The 18,539-nt window shown below is 34.1% G+C and overlaps 2 protein-coding genes across 2 annotated transcripts; one reads left to right on the top strand and one right to left on the bottom strand.

Annotated features, from left to right (window-relative positions):
* Window positions 1-5,087: 5,087 nt before the first annotated feature.
* On the top strand, window positions 5,088-11,785 carry LOC109171976 (homeobox protein knotted-1-like 6). Its single transcript, XM_019321096.1, has 5 exons — window positions 5,088-5,692; window positions 6,002-6,124; window positions 6,289-6,400; window positions 11,064-11,305; window positions 11,406-11,785. The coding sequence occupies exons 1-5, from the start codon at window positions 5,327-5,329 to the stop codon at window positions 11,562-11,564; spliced, it is 1,002 nt and encodes a 333-aa protein (XP_019176641.1). The 5' UTR covers window positions 5,088-5,326; the 3' UTR covers window positions 11,565-11,785.
* A 2,772-nt stretch (window positions 11,786-14,557) lies between these two features.
* Window positions 14,558-17,936, bottom strand: LOC109171973 (protein trichome birefringence-like 2). Its single transcript, XM_019321090.1, has 5 exons — window positions 16,922-17,936; window positions 16,029-16,221; window positions 15,742-15,932; window positions 15,492-15,650; window positions 14,558-15,115 (listed from the first exon to the last, which is right to left on the bottom strand). Exons 1-5 carry the CDS (start codon window positions 17,629-17,631, stop codon window positions 14,767-14,769), a joined length of 1,602 nt encoding a protein of 533 aa, XP_019176635.1. The 5' UTR covers window positions 17,632-17,936; the 3' UTR covers window positions 14,558-14,766.
* Between the last annotated feature and the right edge of the window lie 603 nt (window positions 17,937-18,539).

Genomic DNA, 18,539 nt, shown 5'->3' with positions numbered 1-18,539 from the left:
ATGTGGTTGGTAATGGGAAAGGTCTTGCGTTTAAATCCTTGTATTAACATAGTTTCACATATTTTTGAGTTCTTCCCCTACGGCTTCAACACAGTCACTTTTTTTAATATGTGTAATTTATAATGTGTTTTCTATTGAAATTATTTTATCAAATTAATAATGTGTTTTCTATTCAAATTATTTTATCAAATTAATTATGGTTCATATTTTGTTATGAACATTTTTATAAAGTTTTGATGTGTTTTATTTTTCGCACATATTGAATAATATTTACAACTATATTTCTTAAGTAATGATTATAAAAAAAAAATTTATTAGGTAATTTATTTATTTTTTTAAAATCATCTCTTTTGTATTTAATGTTTCGCTTTTACTGGAAAAAATTTCTTAATCAGTCCTACTTCTTCGCACACCCCCCCCCCCTCCCCGGTCAAATTTCTGGCTCCGTCCCTATATATATATATATATATATATATATATATATATATATATATATATATATATATATATATATATATATATATATATATATATATATATATATATATATATATATATATATATATATATATATATATATGAACATAAAAAGATAAAAATAAAAAGTATATGAGTATTTATGAAAGTTACGAAACTTATTGTAAAACTTGATAGGGATAGATAGAAGGAAAAAAATTGTAGAGAAAGTTTAAACTTTTCAGGTTTGATGGTGGATTTTAACTATTTATATTTGTAAGAAAAAGATGTATAGAAATTCTAATTTGATAGGCTTAAAAAAATGGAAATAAACAAAAATGAAATAAATAAATGAGTTTTTCCCAAAATGATCTATCGACTATTCCCAAAATGGTCCCTCGACTATTTTTCAGAGTATATTAGGCATATAATATGTAAATGGACGAAAATGCCATTTATTTTAACACTCAATAGACAGAATTTCTAACGGAGGACCAATTTGGGGGGGTTTTTAAAAGTCAAGGGACCATATTGGGTGCAATTAAAAGTCGAAATGCAAAATTGAGAATTAGCGATAGTCGAGGGATCATTTTGGAAAAAAACTCTTTTGGGTATTTACTCTTTAATAAAGTAAAATTATATTTTTAATTCTTTAATTATTTCCCGCTATTCATTTTAGTTCTTAAAATTTTATTGTTTCAATATAATAATCTCTTAATGGCTATAAAAACTATATAATTTTAGGGGAAAATATGGATGGTTTACTACAATTGAAGATGGAAAATTTAGGGGAGTAGATTGACAGACCATTTCTCTATGAATACCAAAACTAAATAGATTATAAAGAAAAATTAATAAATTATTAAAATATCAATGTAGTAAGTAAAATCCAAATAATGTTCAATTGTTATAGGTTGTTGGCTGAAACTAATTTCAATTTATAATGGATAAGGAAGTTATAGTAGTTATTTAAATTTAAAACATGAATAAATGTTATTAATGATAATGCCAACTATCAATAACCATTACACCTCTCTATTTTGACTATGTAATTTAAAATTATACAAGAGAACTTGAAAATTTTCATGCCAAATCAGCCAATATTATGCTATCTAACGTCTAATATGCTTATAATTATGTGTTACAGTAAACCTAAACACTAAGCCATCACATATGCGTACCGGACCCTAACGAATTAAATATTATCATTATAAATCTCTAACATAAGTAAATTAAAATAAAGTAAGTATTTTGTGAGATCATTTAACGTAAGATGCATATATACATTTTAATTAAAATATATTCAGTAATATTCCTAATGACTTGGTGGTCTAATGGCATGAAGTAGCTTTTCCATATAGAAAGTCATGAATTTGAATTAGTAATTATGAACAGATACTACACTCAATAGTACTAAAAATACATTCCGTAATATAAGATACTATATTTTAATTAAAAATATATTACATATTTTCCGCTGAGATAATCTAAACACAGTTGATTCATTAAAATATGAAAAAATTAAATTAGTAGCTGTACATTGATAGGTGCATATATATTAAGTTGATTAAATTAATGCAAAATCAAGAGTAATAGTGTATAGTATGTCATGACATGTGTATGCACCGTGGTCACAAGGATGAATTTGGGTTTCTAAAGGACTTGTGGTATTTGGACATTTGGCCTGTATTGTTGTCCATATGTTTTCCCACCACGAATCTTAATTCTTAATTGGGTAACCCTCCAAATATATACGTGTGTGTGTAATTGGGTAACCCTCCAAAGGGACGTTATGCCATGGAACCGTGTTCACCATTTATGGTGAACACGGTTCCAAGGTGTTAGTACACCGTTATTTTTTTTTTTTTTTAATTAATTGCGTGACTTTTCTTCTTTATTTTCACATTTTGCGGTTTCACTTTAATTTGAGGTGAACAAAGATTTCGGAACTATGCCTATACATTCCCGTCCGAAATCACGGACATTCATAAATTATGAATCCATGCCTGCACATTCACTTTGGAACCATGCCTACACATTCACTTTGGAACCATGAGATTATGAATTTTCTGTTATAAGATTATGAATTTTCTGTTATGAGATTATGAATTTTCAGTTATGAGATTATGAATTTTCTGTTATGCGATTATGAATTTTCTGTTATGAGATTATGAATTTTCATTACATTCATAATTTCGGACATTCATAAATTATGAATTCATGCCTGCACATTCACTTTGGAACCATGCCTACATATTCCCGTCCGAAATCACGGACATTCATAAATTATGAATTCATGCCTGCACATTCACTTTGGAACCATACCTACACATTCACTTTGGAACCATGAGATTATGAATTTTCTGTTATGAGATTATGAATTTTCATAAAATTCATAATCTCATAACAGAAAATTCATAATTTGATCAAACGCGCGCCGTTAACTCCACATCCGCGAATTTTTTTTTTTTTGCCTAAAAACGACGTCGTTTTGCCTTGTGTTCACCATTCTCGGTGAACACGATTCCATGGCATAATTTGCGCCCTCCAAATATATGCGTGTGCGCGTGTGTGCGTGCGCGTTAGATCAAATAAAAACAAGTTCTTATGAGAGCAATAAGAATTAATCTCAGTTTTACATTTGAAAAAATCAAACGGATCAGATCAATTTTTATTTATTTTTAAATGCGGTGACATTTTTGTAATTATCACCAATTTTACCATGCAAACTTGAATACTAATATATGTAAATCTCATATTTTTCCAGATTTGCACATTTAGTATTACTCCGTAACATTTTACACATTTTGTATATTTAGTATTAAAAAAATTACACTTGCAAAAATGCGAAAGTTCATTTTACACGGATTCAATTATAGAGTTTATAACTGAGTTTTTTGTTTTGTTTGGTTTATTGGTTCACTTTTTTACTGCTTAATGTTTAGCATTTACGATTTAGATTTAAAATTTAATTTTTTCGTTGATATTTGCATATTTAGTTGTTAAATATTGCATATTTAAATGTTCAATTTTGCATAGTAAAGTTACTCATAATTGAAATGTCTTTGTATAAAAATGAAGATGTTTAGTGAAAGTAATGGTATTTGGGCATTTGAATTGAGTTTGGTCAAATTGAAAAGGTTTAAAGATTAAAAATAGTTAAATAGAAAACTAAAAACAAAAAGTTGAATGAAAGAATACAATTATAGAATCAATTCTAAGGGGTATTTGGTATTTTGGTTCAATAAATGTTGTGATAAATATAATATTTTTGAAGATCTTATATAATTTTTTAAGATTTGTGAGGCATGTGATATAATATAAACTAAATATTATGTCACAAAAAAATGAACTAAAGTATAGAAATCTCATATTTTCTAAATAAATTCCACACCCCATTGAATCAAAGAGACATGCATATAATATTACAAATTTATATAATACTTAATACACACTTCCTTAAGGTTATATGATATAATATGAACTAGACATTCATTAAATTGATGATTATTTAAAATCTAAAGAGTGTGTGGGCATACTTTTATACTTAATATAATCTTTTTTTTTTTTTGCAATATTTTAATTGTATCATCAATACAAGAAATAACATTAATAATGACAAGATAATATCAATTTATATCAATCAACTTAAAGATAATTAGTTTTTATTTTATTTTATTTTATTTATTTTTATTGTGAGATCACTAGTCGAATTTGTTATATGAAAATTACTAATGTTAACCCGCGAATTAACTCAATTAGTTTGACCAACCACCATAAAGTATTGTTCACATGACAAGTATAGTAGTCACTGTGGCTCTGTTTGGCAAACTTAGCTGAAAAGCTATAAGCTATGAGCTAAAAGCTGGAAAGTTATAAGTTCGGAGCTGAAAACTGAAGAACTGTTAAGCTAGTTGTTATGATTGAAAGTGTTTGATAAAATTAACTTTTTGATAAGTTGATAAATGTAAAAAGACTAAAAAGGACATGTTCATCAAATTTAAATTAGTTTGTTTACATATTAAAATATAACATTTTGTCTTTAAAAAAATTTAACATTTTGAAATAAAACTATTAGCATAATCATGATCTAGCGTCTCATAATGAAGTAGCAATATTGTTGCAAATCTAATAATAATAATAATAATAATAATAATTACGGTGAAAGTTACAGATAAAGGAGAAGAGAAAAAGATTTTAATTGAAAATAGTAAATTATGTCATTTTTAAAAAATAATAAAGATAAAAAGTTATCTAAAATAGTGTTTCAAAATAAACTCTTATTTTAAGCTAGTAACTTAATTTAGGAACATTATCAAACAGAACTTATATTTTATTAATAACTTAAAATAAATTATAAATTTCTAAATAAAGCTCTCCAAATAGAACTTATGAGATTATGACCGATGATAAAAATCATTTGTGCGCAAAGTATAAACGACTCGTAATTTACCTCATCAAACACCCCAACCTTCTTTTTGTCCTTGAGCTGTGGAGCCGCAGTAAAAATTAAAATGGTGTTGGAAGAAGAAAAAGAGGCGAACCCCACACAAAATTTACCGTACTCCGTAATTAAAAAAAAAAAAACAAAAAAAAAAAAGGAAGAAAAAAAAGCACTAATTAATACGTCTTCTTCAGTTGTTCTACGTGGTTGTGTTCCAACGCCATCCCACAAAAGCTCCAGCCTGCCTGCGCCCTCTCACTCTTTTGCTTTCTTCTCCCAAAAACAATTTTCGTCTTTTTTCAAATTCTGCAAAACCCTATCCCTACTCGACATGTGATCTTCTGTTCCTCGCAACAATTCCTATTTCTATATATACACTCCATAATTCAACTCTACGCGCAGTAGTTTTAGCTCAGCTGCGCCGTGATGGATGGGATGTTCGGGTTTCATTCCACGCCGGATTACGGCGACAGGGCTTTGATGTCGCCGGAGAATCTGATGGACTGTGGCTACAGCTACAACGGCCTGATTTCCCCGTCCGCGCCCGATCGGATTCCGGTGTTCGCCTCCGACGACCCTACTGCCACCGGCAGCTTCCCTTGCTCCGTCGTCTCCGAGGCTGCGTCCGTGGCTCCCGATGTTTATAGGAGGGGCGGCGGCGGCGGCAGGCGCGAGGACGCGGCGGGGGAGAAGGAAGACGACGACGACCACGGTATCGGCTTGATCAAAGCTAAAATCGCTTCTCATCCTTCTTATCCCAAGCTCTTAGAGGCCTATATTGATTGCCAGAAGGTTAGACCACTAATCTATATATGAACAGAATATACGGCGTATTTGTAACCGCTACTCTAGGAAACCTAGCTAACCGTTTTTGCTCGCTTAATTTCTGGGTTTACTTCTTTCCAACGTTACTGTCGCTTTGTGACTGCTTAGCTCTTCTGATTCCGTGATTTTTTCGGATATTATGGTGATTGGGTCAGTTAATGAAATGCAGGCAGTGATAGTTTATGCTTTTTATGTGTTTGCTAAAAGTCGAGTATATCTATGCATATATTAAGCCATGTCTGAAGCTTAAGCTCTACGTTTTGGTGGTGTTTTCAGGTGGGAGCGCCGCCGGAGATCGCGTCGTTTCTGGATGAAATCAGGCGAGAAAACGACTTGTTTAAGCATGACAGTCGTGTTTCCACATGCTTCGGAGATGATCCCGAGCTCGATATTTTCATGGTCTCTCTCTCTCTCTCTCTACCTCGCCACACACACAAACTGCACGCTATGTGTTCATGTGTCTATTTGACTTTTCTTCGATGGATTTTATATTGAAATTATTCAAACAGTACAGTTTGTTTGAATACTTTAGCTTCTATATATCCGATTCCTTCCCTCTCCAGGAAACGTACTGTGACATCTTGGTGAAGTACAAATCAGATCTTTCGAGGCCGTTCGATGAAGCTAAAACCTTCCTCAACAAGATCGAAACTCAACTCAGCAACCTCTGCAAAGGTTCTCCCTCTCACTCCCTCACTCTTTTTCTTTTATTTTCTTTTCTTTTCTGGAGATCATGATAAAATGGGATAAGCTTTATGTGACAACATTGTTGAAACTCCAGACTTGAGTTTTGACATTGTGTTTGTGTTTAGATGTAGTGAAACCCTTTGGACTGTGTTATCCTAGGTCTTGTAAAAGAGAAACAAAAGATTCTCATTTATGTTTCTGCTGTGGTGATGGTGAAGCAATGGGAAAGAAGAACTACGGACAGGTCTTAATGAGGTTGATTTAAGAGGATAGTCTAAGATTGGGGACTGTTTCTTCTGCTTTAGATTTTGGAGTTTGTCTGTCCTTGTGAATATGGGAAAATTTTTTGAAGGTATTTGTGGCTGAGAATGAGAATAGGTATTTAACTATTTATCATCCTCTTTATTGTTCCTATTCAAGTCTAGGAAGCAGCAAACCTTAACGGAGACCTCACATAAATACTGAGATCTTGTTCTTTCCAGTTCAGTATCATTTGCCCACTCATCTTTTTGGTTTGTGAAACTGGCACTTGTTACCTTTTAGTTTTAGTTTTTTTTAATTGTTTTTTTCTTTCTCTCCTCTCTTGCCCTTTCTTTGGTGTCAGAGAAATGAAGCGTGCATGTAGAGAACTTTAGCATTCAGATTCAGGTTCTGATTTTGACATTTCACACTTGAAATGTCATATTACTATAGTATTTTCATTGTTTGGAGAGCCAGTAACTGTCCTTTTCTCTTTTTCATCACTCTTTCTTCATATATGTGATCTTTATTTCCTTGAGAACTTATATTGACAGAGAACACGTTCATTTATAACTGTTACTGTAAAGTTTTATGACTGGTGCAGCCAGAATATGTATGTTTCACCTTCCCTCAGAATAGCAATTATCTTTTGATCCCAGAGAGTCAGAGTTTCCAATTTAATACCTTTAGCAATGACCTACTTTGTACTACTAAGCTAAAGTCGTGGTTTATTACGGGATTTTTTTTTGTCTTTTTGTTTTTTGTTTTTGTTGTTGTTGCTATATAGAGCGCCAGATGAAGTCTAGACAAAAACTGGTAATCAGAGTGTAGTTACTCGAAACACTAATTCAGATAAGAAACCCTCCTTTAGCCTTACCTGACATTTTCATTTTTGTTTAATCTAAGAACAAAGCAAAAATTGAAATGAGAGCGAGAATAAAGAGACTGGATTTAGTGTAACTGTAGTCTACTTGCTCACCAATCTAGTTTCACACAATGATAAATTATACATACTATATCACTTATTTATTTGCTATAATTTGATGGCAATTTAATAATCGGTAACATTTTGGGTAGGGAGCTTAACTTTTCGTTTAATTTTCTTTGTTAGCTTTTTTACACGTGTGCGGTAGTGCAGGAATAATTTCACAAAGAAGGCCTCACCTGGGATTGAAATTTAATGCCATAGTTTATTTTATTTACAATTGATTTGGAGGAGGGATACCGGTAACTTCTTAATAATCTCTTGCACTAGGAAGAATTTTGCTTAATTTCCAAAATGATGGTCTCTTTGGAATACAAATGGTTGCTTTTATTTAAAAATATGATGACAAATTTTCACCATAATTCTGATCCATTCTTATATTTCATGTATTTTATAAGTCTAGCCAGTATTAATAAATCTCAACTTTTGGCCACTTGCCTCTATTTCTGATTTTATTTAAACCTGTTGTGAAATGAATGAACTTGTCTTGTTTTTCAAATTATATATTGCCATGTGTGATCACTTTTAAAGATTTTCAAGTTAGGATAGGGCATTGCATTTTTCTAAGCATTCATTGCAGATCAAGTGTTAAGAAGATAAAATGATGTATATATCCATTTGGAGGAAGTTGCTTATGCAGATTTCAGTTAAATAAGAAGTTAAAAGAACATATATATGGTTTTGGTTTTATCCTTCGTGCTTATCATGAGACAGAAGCTTATGAATCCAATATATGGATCACGTGATACTATAGAAAATTTTAAGCTTTCTGAAACTGAAATTAGGATTTTCTTGCTGAACTCCTCCTTTTTTGTCAAAACTTCATGATCTTGCCTTGCAACATCGATAAATTATTTGATTTCTTAACAGAATAATCAGGCAGACAAGTACAATTGGGATCTGCCACTTTTCAGATCAACCTTTACTTCAATCCAGTCTTTAAATTTAATAATCATATTAAATTAGTGCCAAGTATATATTGATATGATATTATATTTCTCTGTTGGCCTAAAGGCTAAAAGCTGCTGTGATCTCCATCTCCAGGGAGTGGAGATCTTGCAGTTCGGTGTTCAGATTTTGCTGTTAATAGAAAGTAGTCCTTAATTGGACAACTTCTTTAAGGTATAAAATTACCTAAGCATAGTTCACAACTACTATTGTTCTTTGTTTAAAATATACATTTGCCTTCTCCAATGATGTATTATATTTTAATTTGTAACTTTTCAGTTGACACTTGGACTTTTGCGCATAAATTAACTTTTAAACAGACAAAATGCAATTTGCAACTGGGATGCTCTATATGCATATGATCACATGTTTTGATTGCTAATATGTTACTGGATATACGCTGTTCTTTTTTACTCTCTTTTCTTGAACTGTAGATGTTTTGGAGTATTTGCTAAAGTTGTCATAACTCATTGGGAAATATGTAATGCATTATTACTTGTTAAAATGTTTTGAAGTGCTAAATCTTTAGGCCACATTTACTTCAATTCTCCATTCTTTGTTTTCCAAATTGGAGAAATATATAAGAAAATGAATTATTGAAAAATTTCTCCCATTAGTAACTGCACTTTGTATTTCCTAATTCCTCATTTGCCATTGTGTTTTGGGTAAAAACCTTGTATATTTATCCTAGGCTGATTTTAAGGGCTAAATCTGGGACCTTATTTAAAACCCTATTATAGTGAGAATTTTAACCAAAACAAACATGTTTTATTCTCCTATGTTTGGCAACTAGCATGTTGCAGTATAGTATATAATGTTGGCCTAAATCTAAGTTTACATGGAATGTCGATGTCCTTTTGCAATAGTATTATACCTACACTTGAATGCCAGAACACATCTTAAAGTACTGTAATTTGAAGCTGTGACTTTCTATAGCTCATAACAGTGCACACTCCCTATATGGTGTGCTTGTGCTTTAGACTAGTATATGCATGGTTGAAGCATGTTCCAACAGGTGTGTCTTCAACATTCAGGATTTGCCTAGCTTGATGAAAAGTTTAGGGGCAGTTTGGTAATGTTTCTGTTTTATTCTTGTTGAAAAAGAAATTAAAAATCTAAATATGTTTGTTTTTAGGTTTTGTCTTTAATGTAAATGGTGAGTTGGTCAAGATGAAGATTAGAGAAAAAAGGTTGGTAGGATGGGTGAGATACGTTGAATGAGATCTGAACGAGATCGTGATATCGTTGTCACTAGTATATGGATGGGTTTATGGTGATGGCCAATCCCTTTTGGATACAGGTTAAAGCCAATCACATGCAAATGGTAGGTAAAAGATGTTGAGTGAAATCCAAGAAAAGACTAGAAGACCCAAAGACTTTAACTTAAGTTGAACGAGATCTGAACGAGATCGTGATATCGTTGTCACTAGTTTATGGATGGTTTTATGGTGATGACCAATCCCTTTTGGATACAGGTTAAAGCCAATCACATGCAAATGGTAGGTAAAAGATGTTGAGTGAAATACATATAGAGTTTAAGAAAAGACTAGAAGACTCAAAGACTTTTAACTTAAGTTGAACAGATTTGAGTCGCTTAAATATGAAATCGGCCTAACACCTTTGGGAAAGTTAGTATTGAGAAATGAGATGTCTAAAACATAGTCTAGGACTAGGGTTTTGGTCTTTTTGGATTAGGCTAATGCAGGTTAAGGTGGAGTTGAATCAAAATCCCAATGGTGATAGAGTGATTTTGAGTTGGGAAGTGTAGGGAATTTGCAAGAAAGAGCAGGGTTAAAAGTGTCTGGTGACATAAAAGAAGAGGGGGGGTCCACAATAGTCAACTTTTATATGAGAAAGAGAAAGCAGAAGCGGATAGGGCGGGTGGTAGGCTGGTGTTTAGAGGCTTCACATGGACTCCCGTGGTTTCCGCTGCCCTTTTTGTTCTCAATCAGTCTCACATATACTATACTATGCAACACTACACTCTCAGCTTTCCCCAGAACGCACTGAGACTGATCCTCTGCATTTATCATACTGCCTGTCAAATCCCAGTATACATCTGTTCAGTCCCACTCATGGGTCCCCCTTCCCTGTGGCCCCCCTGCATTTACTTTTCCTCCAAACTCCCCACAACCCCATACAGTAAAACTCTTCCTTTCAGCCATTCAAAATGGGGAAACAATTCATATGGGCCTCCATTGTGTAGCCTAATAAAAATGGACTTTAACAAGTATGCAATGGCCCAAGGTGATATACTTGTTATGATCTTAGAGTCTGCACTGGATAAATCAGTAAGTCTTGCCTTGTGACCCTAATCGACAACATAGCTAGTCAGCTAAAACCAAGAAGGCTAGTAGATCTCTTGCACTGAAAGTCAAACTGGAAACCTTATGGTTACTGAAACAACAATTCCGATCAATTTAGAATGTAAGAAAGCTGAATGTTGATATCCTTTTGCGTGTGTTGTGGCCTGGGCAGATGATGGTGTTGTATCGTCAGATGATGATGAATATAGCGGCGGTGAGGCAGAAGAACAAGACAGTGCTGTAAAGGGTGAAGACCGCGAGCTGAAGAGCAGACTCCTGCAGAAGTATGGCGGCCATATAAGTAGCTTAAAGCTTGAATTCTCAAAGAAGAAGAAGAAAGGGAAACTACCTAAAGATGCAAGACAAATATTACTTGAATGGTGGAAAGGTCACTACAGGTGGCCCTATCCTACGGTAATTTCCCCATCTCCTCCTCATTAACATTAATTATTTCAAAATTTTTATAATGTTGATACTATCTACAATTATTTGTCTAATTTTTTTTATTAATCAGGAAGATGATAAGATTTCACTGGCTGAGTTGACGGGGTTGGATCAGAAGCAGATAAACAATTGGTTTATAAACCAAAGGAAACGACACTGGAAACCGTCAGAACATATGCAGTTAGCAGTTATGGACAACCTCGCCGGACAATTCTTTACCCAAGACTAAGGAAGGTCTGGGATATATAATATATATACGTTTACATTATGCTCTCTCTATCTCTCTCGAATTCGTGTACATTTTAGGAAATGTGATTTAGGCTGCCAATATTGATCATACAGTAACCTTTCTGCATATAATAATTTAAAGGAAAACAACGATCCACCAGCCCACTTCATGCATGTAGTTAATGTTAATAATGTAATTATCCAAGCAAACCATACAGATCATACATCCGAATCCTTATATTTCATACATCATAATAAAAAAAAAAAAAGGTGATGCACAAAACTATTGTTAATAACTAGTTAAATACTATAAAGTCTTTGAAATAAAAATATCATATATGAATTTTAAAATACATTCGTAATTAACTAATAATGCACATATGTTGTACTATTATAAATTTATTATATTATTATAAATTTTAAATTTTAAATGCATTGTCAATTATTTATAAATGCATTATCTGAATTTTAATGATTAATCATTCAAAATGAATGAATGAGATTAATCTGTACATTCTCACCCTGAAGCTTAAGCTCAAAGTATAGAATACAAACATAGCTAACCGCTTTGCTAACTTGAAAGAAAAATGTGTGTTACATATTTGCCAAAATAGGTCATATTTTTTAGAGTTAATTACCAAAATGGTCCCTCGACTATAGTGAAATTACCAATTTAATCCTTGACTATTTTTTTTAACAAATTAAGTCCCTCAACTTTAAAAATTTTAACTAATTTGGTCCTCCGTTAGTTTGACCGTTAGTTAACCGTTAACTTGGGACCAAATTGGTAATTTCACTATAGTCAAGGGACTATTTTGGTAATTAACTTTAGGGGTGGGCAATTCGGTTTTGTTTTCTCGAATCGAACCATATCGAACCGAACTAGTTTGGTTCGATAATATACCGAACAACCGAACAGTATTGTTCTTGTATACCGAACGATTCGATAAAAACCCGATTTAAATTGTTCGGTAAAAAATTTAACTGAACCGAATACCGTTTGATTTTTTTTTTAATAATAATAATAATAATAATAATAATAATAAAAAATAAATAAATAAATAAATAAATAAAAAGTAAATCCAAGTCCCTTGTTGCTTGTTCTGCCAGCTCATATTTTCACGGGTATCTCTCGTAAATGTTTTATTTGATTTCTTTATGATTTGTTATCAAAAGTTTTATGTTATGTGTTATGGTATTTACATAGTCCATATTCAAATCCTAATATATAACAAAATAGTAATCCAAAGTTCAAACGGTATTCGGTTCGATTTAATTCCGTTTTTACCAAACCATTCAGTTCGGTTCGAGTTTTTACCAAACCATTCGGTATACAAGAATCTATTACCATTCGGTTGTTCGGTATATTACCGAATCTAACTAGTTTGGTACAGTATGGTTCGAGAAAATTGAACCGAATTGTCGACCCTTAAAGTTAATTACCAAAATGGTCCCTTGACTATATCAAATTACCAATTTGGTCCCAAGTTAACGGTTGACTAACGGTCAAACAAACAGATGACCAAATTGGTTAAGATTTTTAAAGTTGAGGGACTTAATTGGTCAAAAAAATAGTCAAGGACTAAATTGGTAATTTCGCTATAGTCAATGGACCATTTCGGTAATTAACTCTATTTTTTATGATTTCGCATGCTTTGATGAGTGAGAATAAAAATTAGGAATTAATTTTTTAGAGTACATGAACTATTTTTCTTTTATTAAGTTTTGTTTTCTATACATTGACCCTTAAAAATTAGGAATAAATTTTTTAGAGTACATGAACTATTTTTCTTTTATTAAGTTTTGTTTTCTATACGTTGACCCTAAGCCCTAAGGATGAGAAATAGAAAGTCTGGCATAATTAAGCTTAGTTAGACCACCAGGACTATGTGGTCCAATGGTATCCGGGTTGGACTTCCATTTGGAAGATTATAAGTTCGAGCCTCAATGGAGGCGTTATTGGTTCTTTGTGTTTCAGTAGGTTGAGAAAGTATATGAACAGATACTACAATGTAATAGAGCCAGTAACTTTCAAAAAAAAAAAAAAAAAAAAGCTTAGTTAGACCTAATTTGTTTAGTAAAAGGATCTGGATTCATTTCAAAGTTTATTTTAAATAGGTCATCATGTCTATATATACCAAACCCAATCAATTATTGTGTGGGTCATGATCTACACAGCTATGACGTCATTGAATTTTATGAGTTAGAATAACGTATATTATATGTTAGAATAATAAAACTTTTAGGGTAAGATAATATACTTTATGAATTAGAAGAATGTATATTATGCTTTATAGTAATGTAAATTATGAGTTATAAAAATGTATGTTGTTGCAGTTAGTCGAGTGAAAAAAAAAAAAAAAAAAAAAGTGTGGGAAACAACCTTGTTTTTGGTTCATTTACACACACACACACATATAGGTTCATATGAGAACTTATATTAACATGTGAACCTGAGAACTAATCTAGGCCCTTTATCTATATTAATGGAAGATGCATGTCATCTATAACACAATGTACACACATAATGTGCTGGAAACACATTGTGCATCGCGTCCTTTTTTCATGCACCATGTGGATGATGCAACATCAAGAGTGTATACATGTTCTCAAGTTCACACAATAAGAAAAATGGAATTAACTCTTTACATAATATATACACAAAAATCAACCTACCTTGTTCAAACATTGCACCTAGTAAATCATCATCTCTGCAGATTCAATTCACCTATATATATATATATATATATATATATATATATATATATATATATATATATATATATCTTTACAAATTTGTGTCAACTGTCAAGGATACAATGCTGATGTTCTGTAATTGAAACGAATGACTCGTGTAATCTGTAGAAATAAATTGCAGTTACCTGAAAGACGAATTGATCCCCCAATGGCCCGATGTACTCATGCATCTAAATTGTTCATATATATTCATGAAGAAACATCTGCAAAGGAATCCGTTAGATCCAACAATAGAAATAAGATGAACATGATTGCCAGTTGCCACAAACGAATGTTACATTGTTGTATACGTTTTCAGAAACAGAATTGTACAGATCGAACTCTTTAAACTCTTCTTATTGGGACATCCTGCACATACAATGATACAAGACCTGAACGAATGGTACATTTCTTCTGAGGGATTACAATTTGTTAGCCGGGTAGAAAGTTATGGTGGGAGTTAGGGATCACGAGGCAAAATTGGGGGCGTAAGAGCTTTGCCACGAACCCCTCCCGCTCTTTAAAAGAGATGCGTAAAGCAACTCGTTCCACGTATCTGGCACCCCGGGCAGGCACCAATGGCTGCAATCTTGCGCTTGCAAAGAACTTTTACTATAGACTCTATAAACGGAAGGGTGCCCGTCTTTCCTATAGTCTGTAAGTCTACTGATATTCATATATGCCACTGGCGTTCTCATATCACGAAGCACGTGCTCGAGGACTTTCATCTTCGGAGGGTATTTCTCCAAATGCGTTTCGTTAAGAAATGGTTCGGTCTCGTTGTGACATTGCCCGCCAGAGTTCCATGGACCGCCCCTGCATACAACCAAATTAAATTGGTGTACTACTACGAGAGCTCATGGTTACTTTTTGTTCTTTCCCATTGTTAGGTTAAATGTGGCTCGAGGACACAACAGGAAATTATGGAATTTCCGACCACCGGAGAGTGATCTTAAATCAAGTCGAAAGTCTTGTTCCGACCACTTTTGGTATCCGAAAAAACCTTTGTTGCTATTTTCGACCACTTTTTACTTTCGACTTAATTTAAGATCACTTTCAGGTGGTCAGAAATTTCATAATTTCCAGTAGTTTCAAAATTTTAGCTGCAAGTTTCGGATATCAAAACCTAGAATGAACTATGAACGGTGAATTTTTCCCGTGCAATAAAGCGTGACGAGAGAAGAGGTAATACCTGAAATGCGTGACTGAATATCCTCTAAAGATAACCCGAGTTCGGTTCGGGTTGATGTTTGTATCCACCCACCTAGCCCAAGTGTGAAGTGCTCTCTTGTATGCTTCAAGAACCTCGAGTCTCGGGTGCACACGGTTGCCTTCCTGGTAGTAGTCTTCCCTGTAGAGCCACAACCCTAAGATAGTGAAAACGAACTCACAAATGTCCCACCACCAATGCATATAAGAAACAAGGTAAGTATAGCACTAACCCTCGAGAGGTTTTCTCATGAGTCCACCAATGGCCAGTGTTGAAGATTACGATATCTGCATCATTATACATTGAAGTCGTCTTGTCCATCAAGTCCAACCTCAGTGTCTCGAAAGAACCATTCACGCCCTTAAAAGACGATTCTCTTACAAGAAACGGAGAGCTAACAAAGTCCACAGAACAGTTATAATCCTGCAGATTGACCCCAGAACGATATATAACACAACATTAAACTCGAGCTCAGATCAGTTTCCAGAACAACCATGTATGGTTAATTGAGCAGGTTACCTCGAATCTGAACGCATAAAACCCCTTCTTCTTGAAGTCGCTCCTACCTGATATCTCAAAAACTCTCTTCTTGTCACGAACAACGTGGCGCAGAATGCAAACAAGCGATTCCCACATGTTTCTGTTCAACGAATCGCCCACAAAAACCAGTTTTTGTCCTCTCAGCCTCTCCAAAAAATCGGTTGCATTAAAGCTGGCAGACAAAAGAAACATACTACTTTTCATATCATTCCGATGCCATTTTATGCACAAGTAGCTATGAACACAGAACACCATTATATGACCACAATAATTGAAAAATTATTCCCCAAAAGGGTGTTCCAATCATGATTCTCGTACCTAAAATTCACAAATTTAATTCTTGCCAACACATACTCAAACCCGTTTATCTCTCCTGTGTGGTTTGTAGGCTCGAGTTAAAGCACTGAGTGCCCTCGGGTGGTGGTCGGGATTGAAAAATTATTCTCAATCAAGATTAAAACTTCCACTACCAGAAGGTGTGCACTTAGTAAACCCGTTTTGTAATCCTAGCCAACAAAGGACCACAAGCTAGTTTTTTCGAGTGCCGAGTCACTCCTGGAGGATGTGGACCCGTTTTGTAATCCTAGCTAACAAAGCACCACAAGCTAGTAATTAAGCCTAGATTGCCCATAAACGGCCGGCTCAAACCAAAAAGGCTATCGACCCTTTCTTACTGGAATCAAACTTGGAACCTTGTGCTTATCGAGCAAACGGCCTACCAACAACTTGGCTGAGGTTAGCCAACATTCTTGACTTCTTATCCATCAAGATGTTTAATTTTCTTGCTTAATTTCTGAATTCTACAATGCAATGGAACATTAACTTAAAGTTAAAACATAGTAACCTCGTACTAAATTGATAATTCCTCGTACCTTGGGATGTCACACGCATGTGGTCGCCATCTCCATTTGACATAGGCATCATCCGGTCTCTTATGAAGATGACAGTCAAAATCCCTATCGATAAAAGGGCAAGAACCGGGAGGATAATACGGCTTCGTGTCGTCTCTTACCCATTCACCATCAAAGATATCGCAATCACTGTAAAAACTCCTTCCTTTTCTCAGTAATTCACTCCCATTTTCACCAATCATATCATTTTTTACAGTGGATGAAGTTCCTTTCTTGCTGATTTCTACACCCACACCCCTGCTCCTGCTCCGATCACCATTTTCAGATCCTTCACTTTTTACAGTCTCCCCTTCAAGTGAAAAACCTCCATTTTTACCGCTCCCGTCACCTTTTTTCTCAGTAAAACCGGTAAAGTTCACGTTTTTACCAATCTCCGACCGATTTAATTCGTGGGTTTTCTTCCATAACCCAAAGCTTCCGTCTTTCGCCTCGCCGGAAAAATTTCCCTCCGGCGGCGAACAACAAACAGTGGCATTTCTGTAACCAAAACCGTTGAGCCCCTGAACCACCGGGTTGAAAAACGGAGCCTTGAACGAGAAGTTGAGCACCGCAACGCCGACCATGAAGAAGGCCGCCGCCACGCTCAGCCGCCAGCAACCGGAAAACTTCCTTCTGGGCAGAAATGCATGCTGCAAGAACTGGCCGGAAAACGCATGTTTCTTCAACTCCATACCCTTTCTTTCTTTCTTTCTTTCAACTGTTTCTCGAGAACCCAGTCCACTAAAACACTGAAAACCAAATCCCAACCCAACAAACCGGCAGCAATCTTGTTGTCCTTTGCTAGGAACCCACGATGAGTTCGAGAGTTCTTGCTTGTGTTTTTTAAGGATTTGCTCGGAGATTACAATGGACGGATTGTGGTCGCGGCGATGTTTTCAAAAAAAAAAAGTTGGAAATATCAAACGAGAAACAAAATAAAACTGGAAACGGTAGAATGGTCGCAGGCAGATTGTGGCGGTAACAGATGAAGAGAAGACTTTACTGAAACCATCATTTATTAGACAGGTCAATGTTACATACTTAATATATTCATAATCTCCTCAACTATAATGGGGGATACAGGTAAATGTTACATATTTAATCTTCACAATCTCTTTAATTATAATTAATAAGAATGTTACTTTTGACTCGTGATTGTAGAACATGATTATCATATTAATAATATATATTTCTCCTATAAGGTTAAATTCTAATTTTAAGGGCCCAGCAAACAGGTCGTTGTCAATATTCAAATCTTGATCTTTTTTTCTAAATATGATTTACTGAATCAGTGAAGAAAGTCGATTCGAGATTAATCAATGTATACTATCAAAATAAATATTAAAAAAAAAACATTATAAACATATAATTAAGTGAAAAAGTGACATTTTACATGTATTGAATGTTAAGTTTAAGTTGGCCCCAAGGGATTATGGTTTGATTGGCGTGGGCGGTTCCATCATGAGAACTAATTTTTTTGAAACAAGTAGTAGTTCAAAATCATGAGAAACAAAAGCCACCGAAGTTGCAGACGGCCTCGATCCTTCCACGTGTCAGATTCTGCGAGATGCAGAACTAATATCTGCATCTCTGATGTCTG

This window comes from Ipomoea nil, unplaced genomic scaffold (assembly GCF_001879475.1).
Source record: "Ipomoea nil cultivar Tokyo-kokei standard unplaced genomic scaffold, Asagao_1.1 scaffold0382, whole genome shotgun sequence".
In the NCBI taxonomy this organism is placed as follows: Eukaryota; Viridiplantae; Streptophyta; class Magnoliopsida; order Solanales; family Convolvulaceae; genus Ipomoea; species Ipomoea nil.
Note: the sequence above shows the minus strand (reverse complement) of the source record. Positions and strands in the feature narration are given on the sequence as shown.

What these genes read in the sequence shown, in the direction of transcription:
- LOC109171976 (XM_019321096.1), top strand. Translation starts at nt 5,327, where the DNA reads ATGGATGGGATGTTCGGGTTTCATTCCACGCCGGATTACGGCGACAGG. An exon ending in CCTATATTGATTGCCAGAAG is followed by an intron (nt 5,693 to 6,001) that starts GTTAGACCACTA and finishes TGGTGTTTTCAG; the next exon opens with GTGGGAGCGCCGCCGGAGAT. An exon ending in ACAGGTGGCCCTATCCTACG is followed by an intron (nt 11,306 to 11,405) that starts GTAATTTCCCCA and finishes TTTATTAATCAG; the next exon opens with GAAGATGATAAGATTTCACT.
- LOC109171973 (XM_019321090.1), bottom strand. Translation starts at nt 17,631, where the DNA reads ATGGAGTTGAAGAAACATGCGTTTTCCGGCCAGTTCTTGCAGCATGCA. An exon ending in CATGCGTGTGACATCCCAAG is followed by an intron (nt 16,222 to 16,921) that starts GTACGAGGAATT and finishes TTTGTCTGCCAG; the next exon opens with CTTTAATGCAACCGATTTTT. An exon ending in CATGAGAAAACCTCTCGAGG is followed by an intron (nt 15,651 to 15,741) that starts GTTAGTGCTATA and finishes GTGGCTCTACAG; the next exon opens with GGAAGACTACTACCAGGAAG.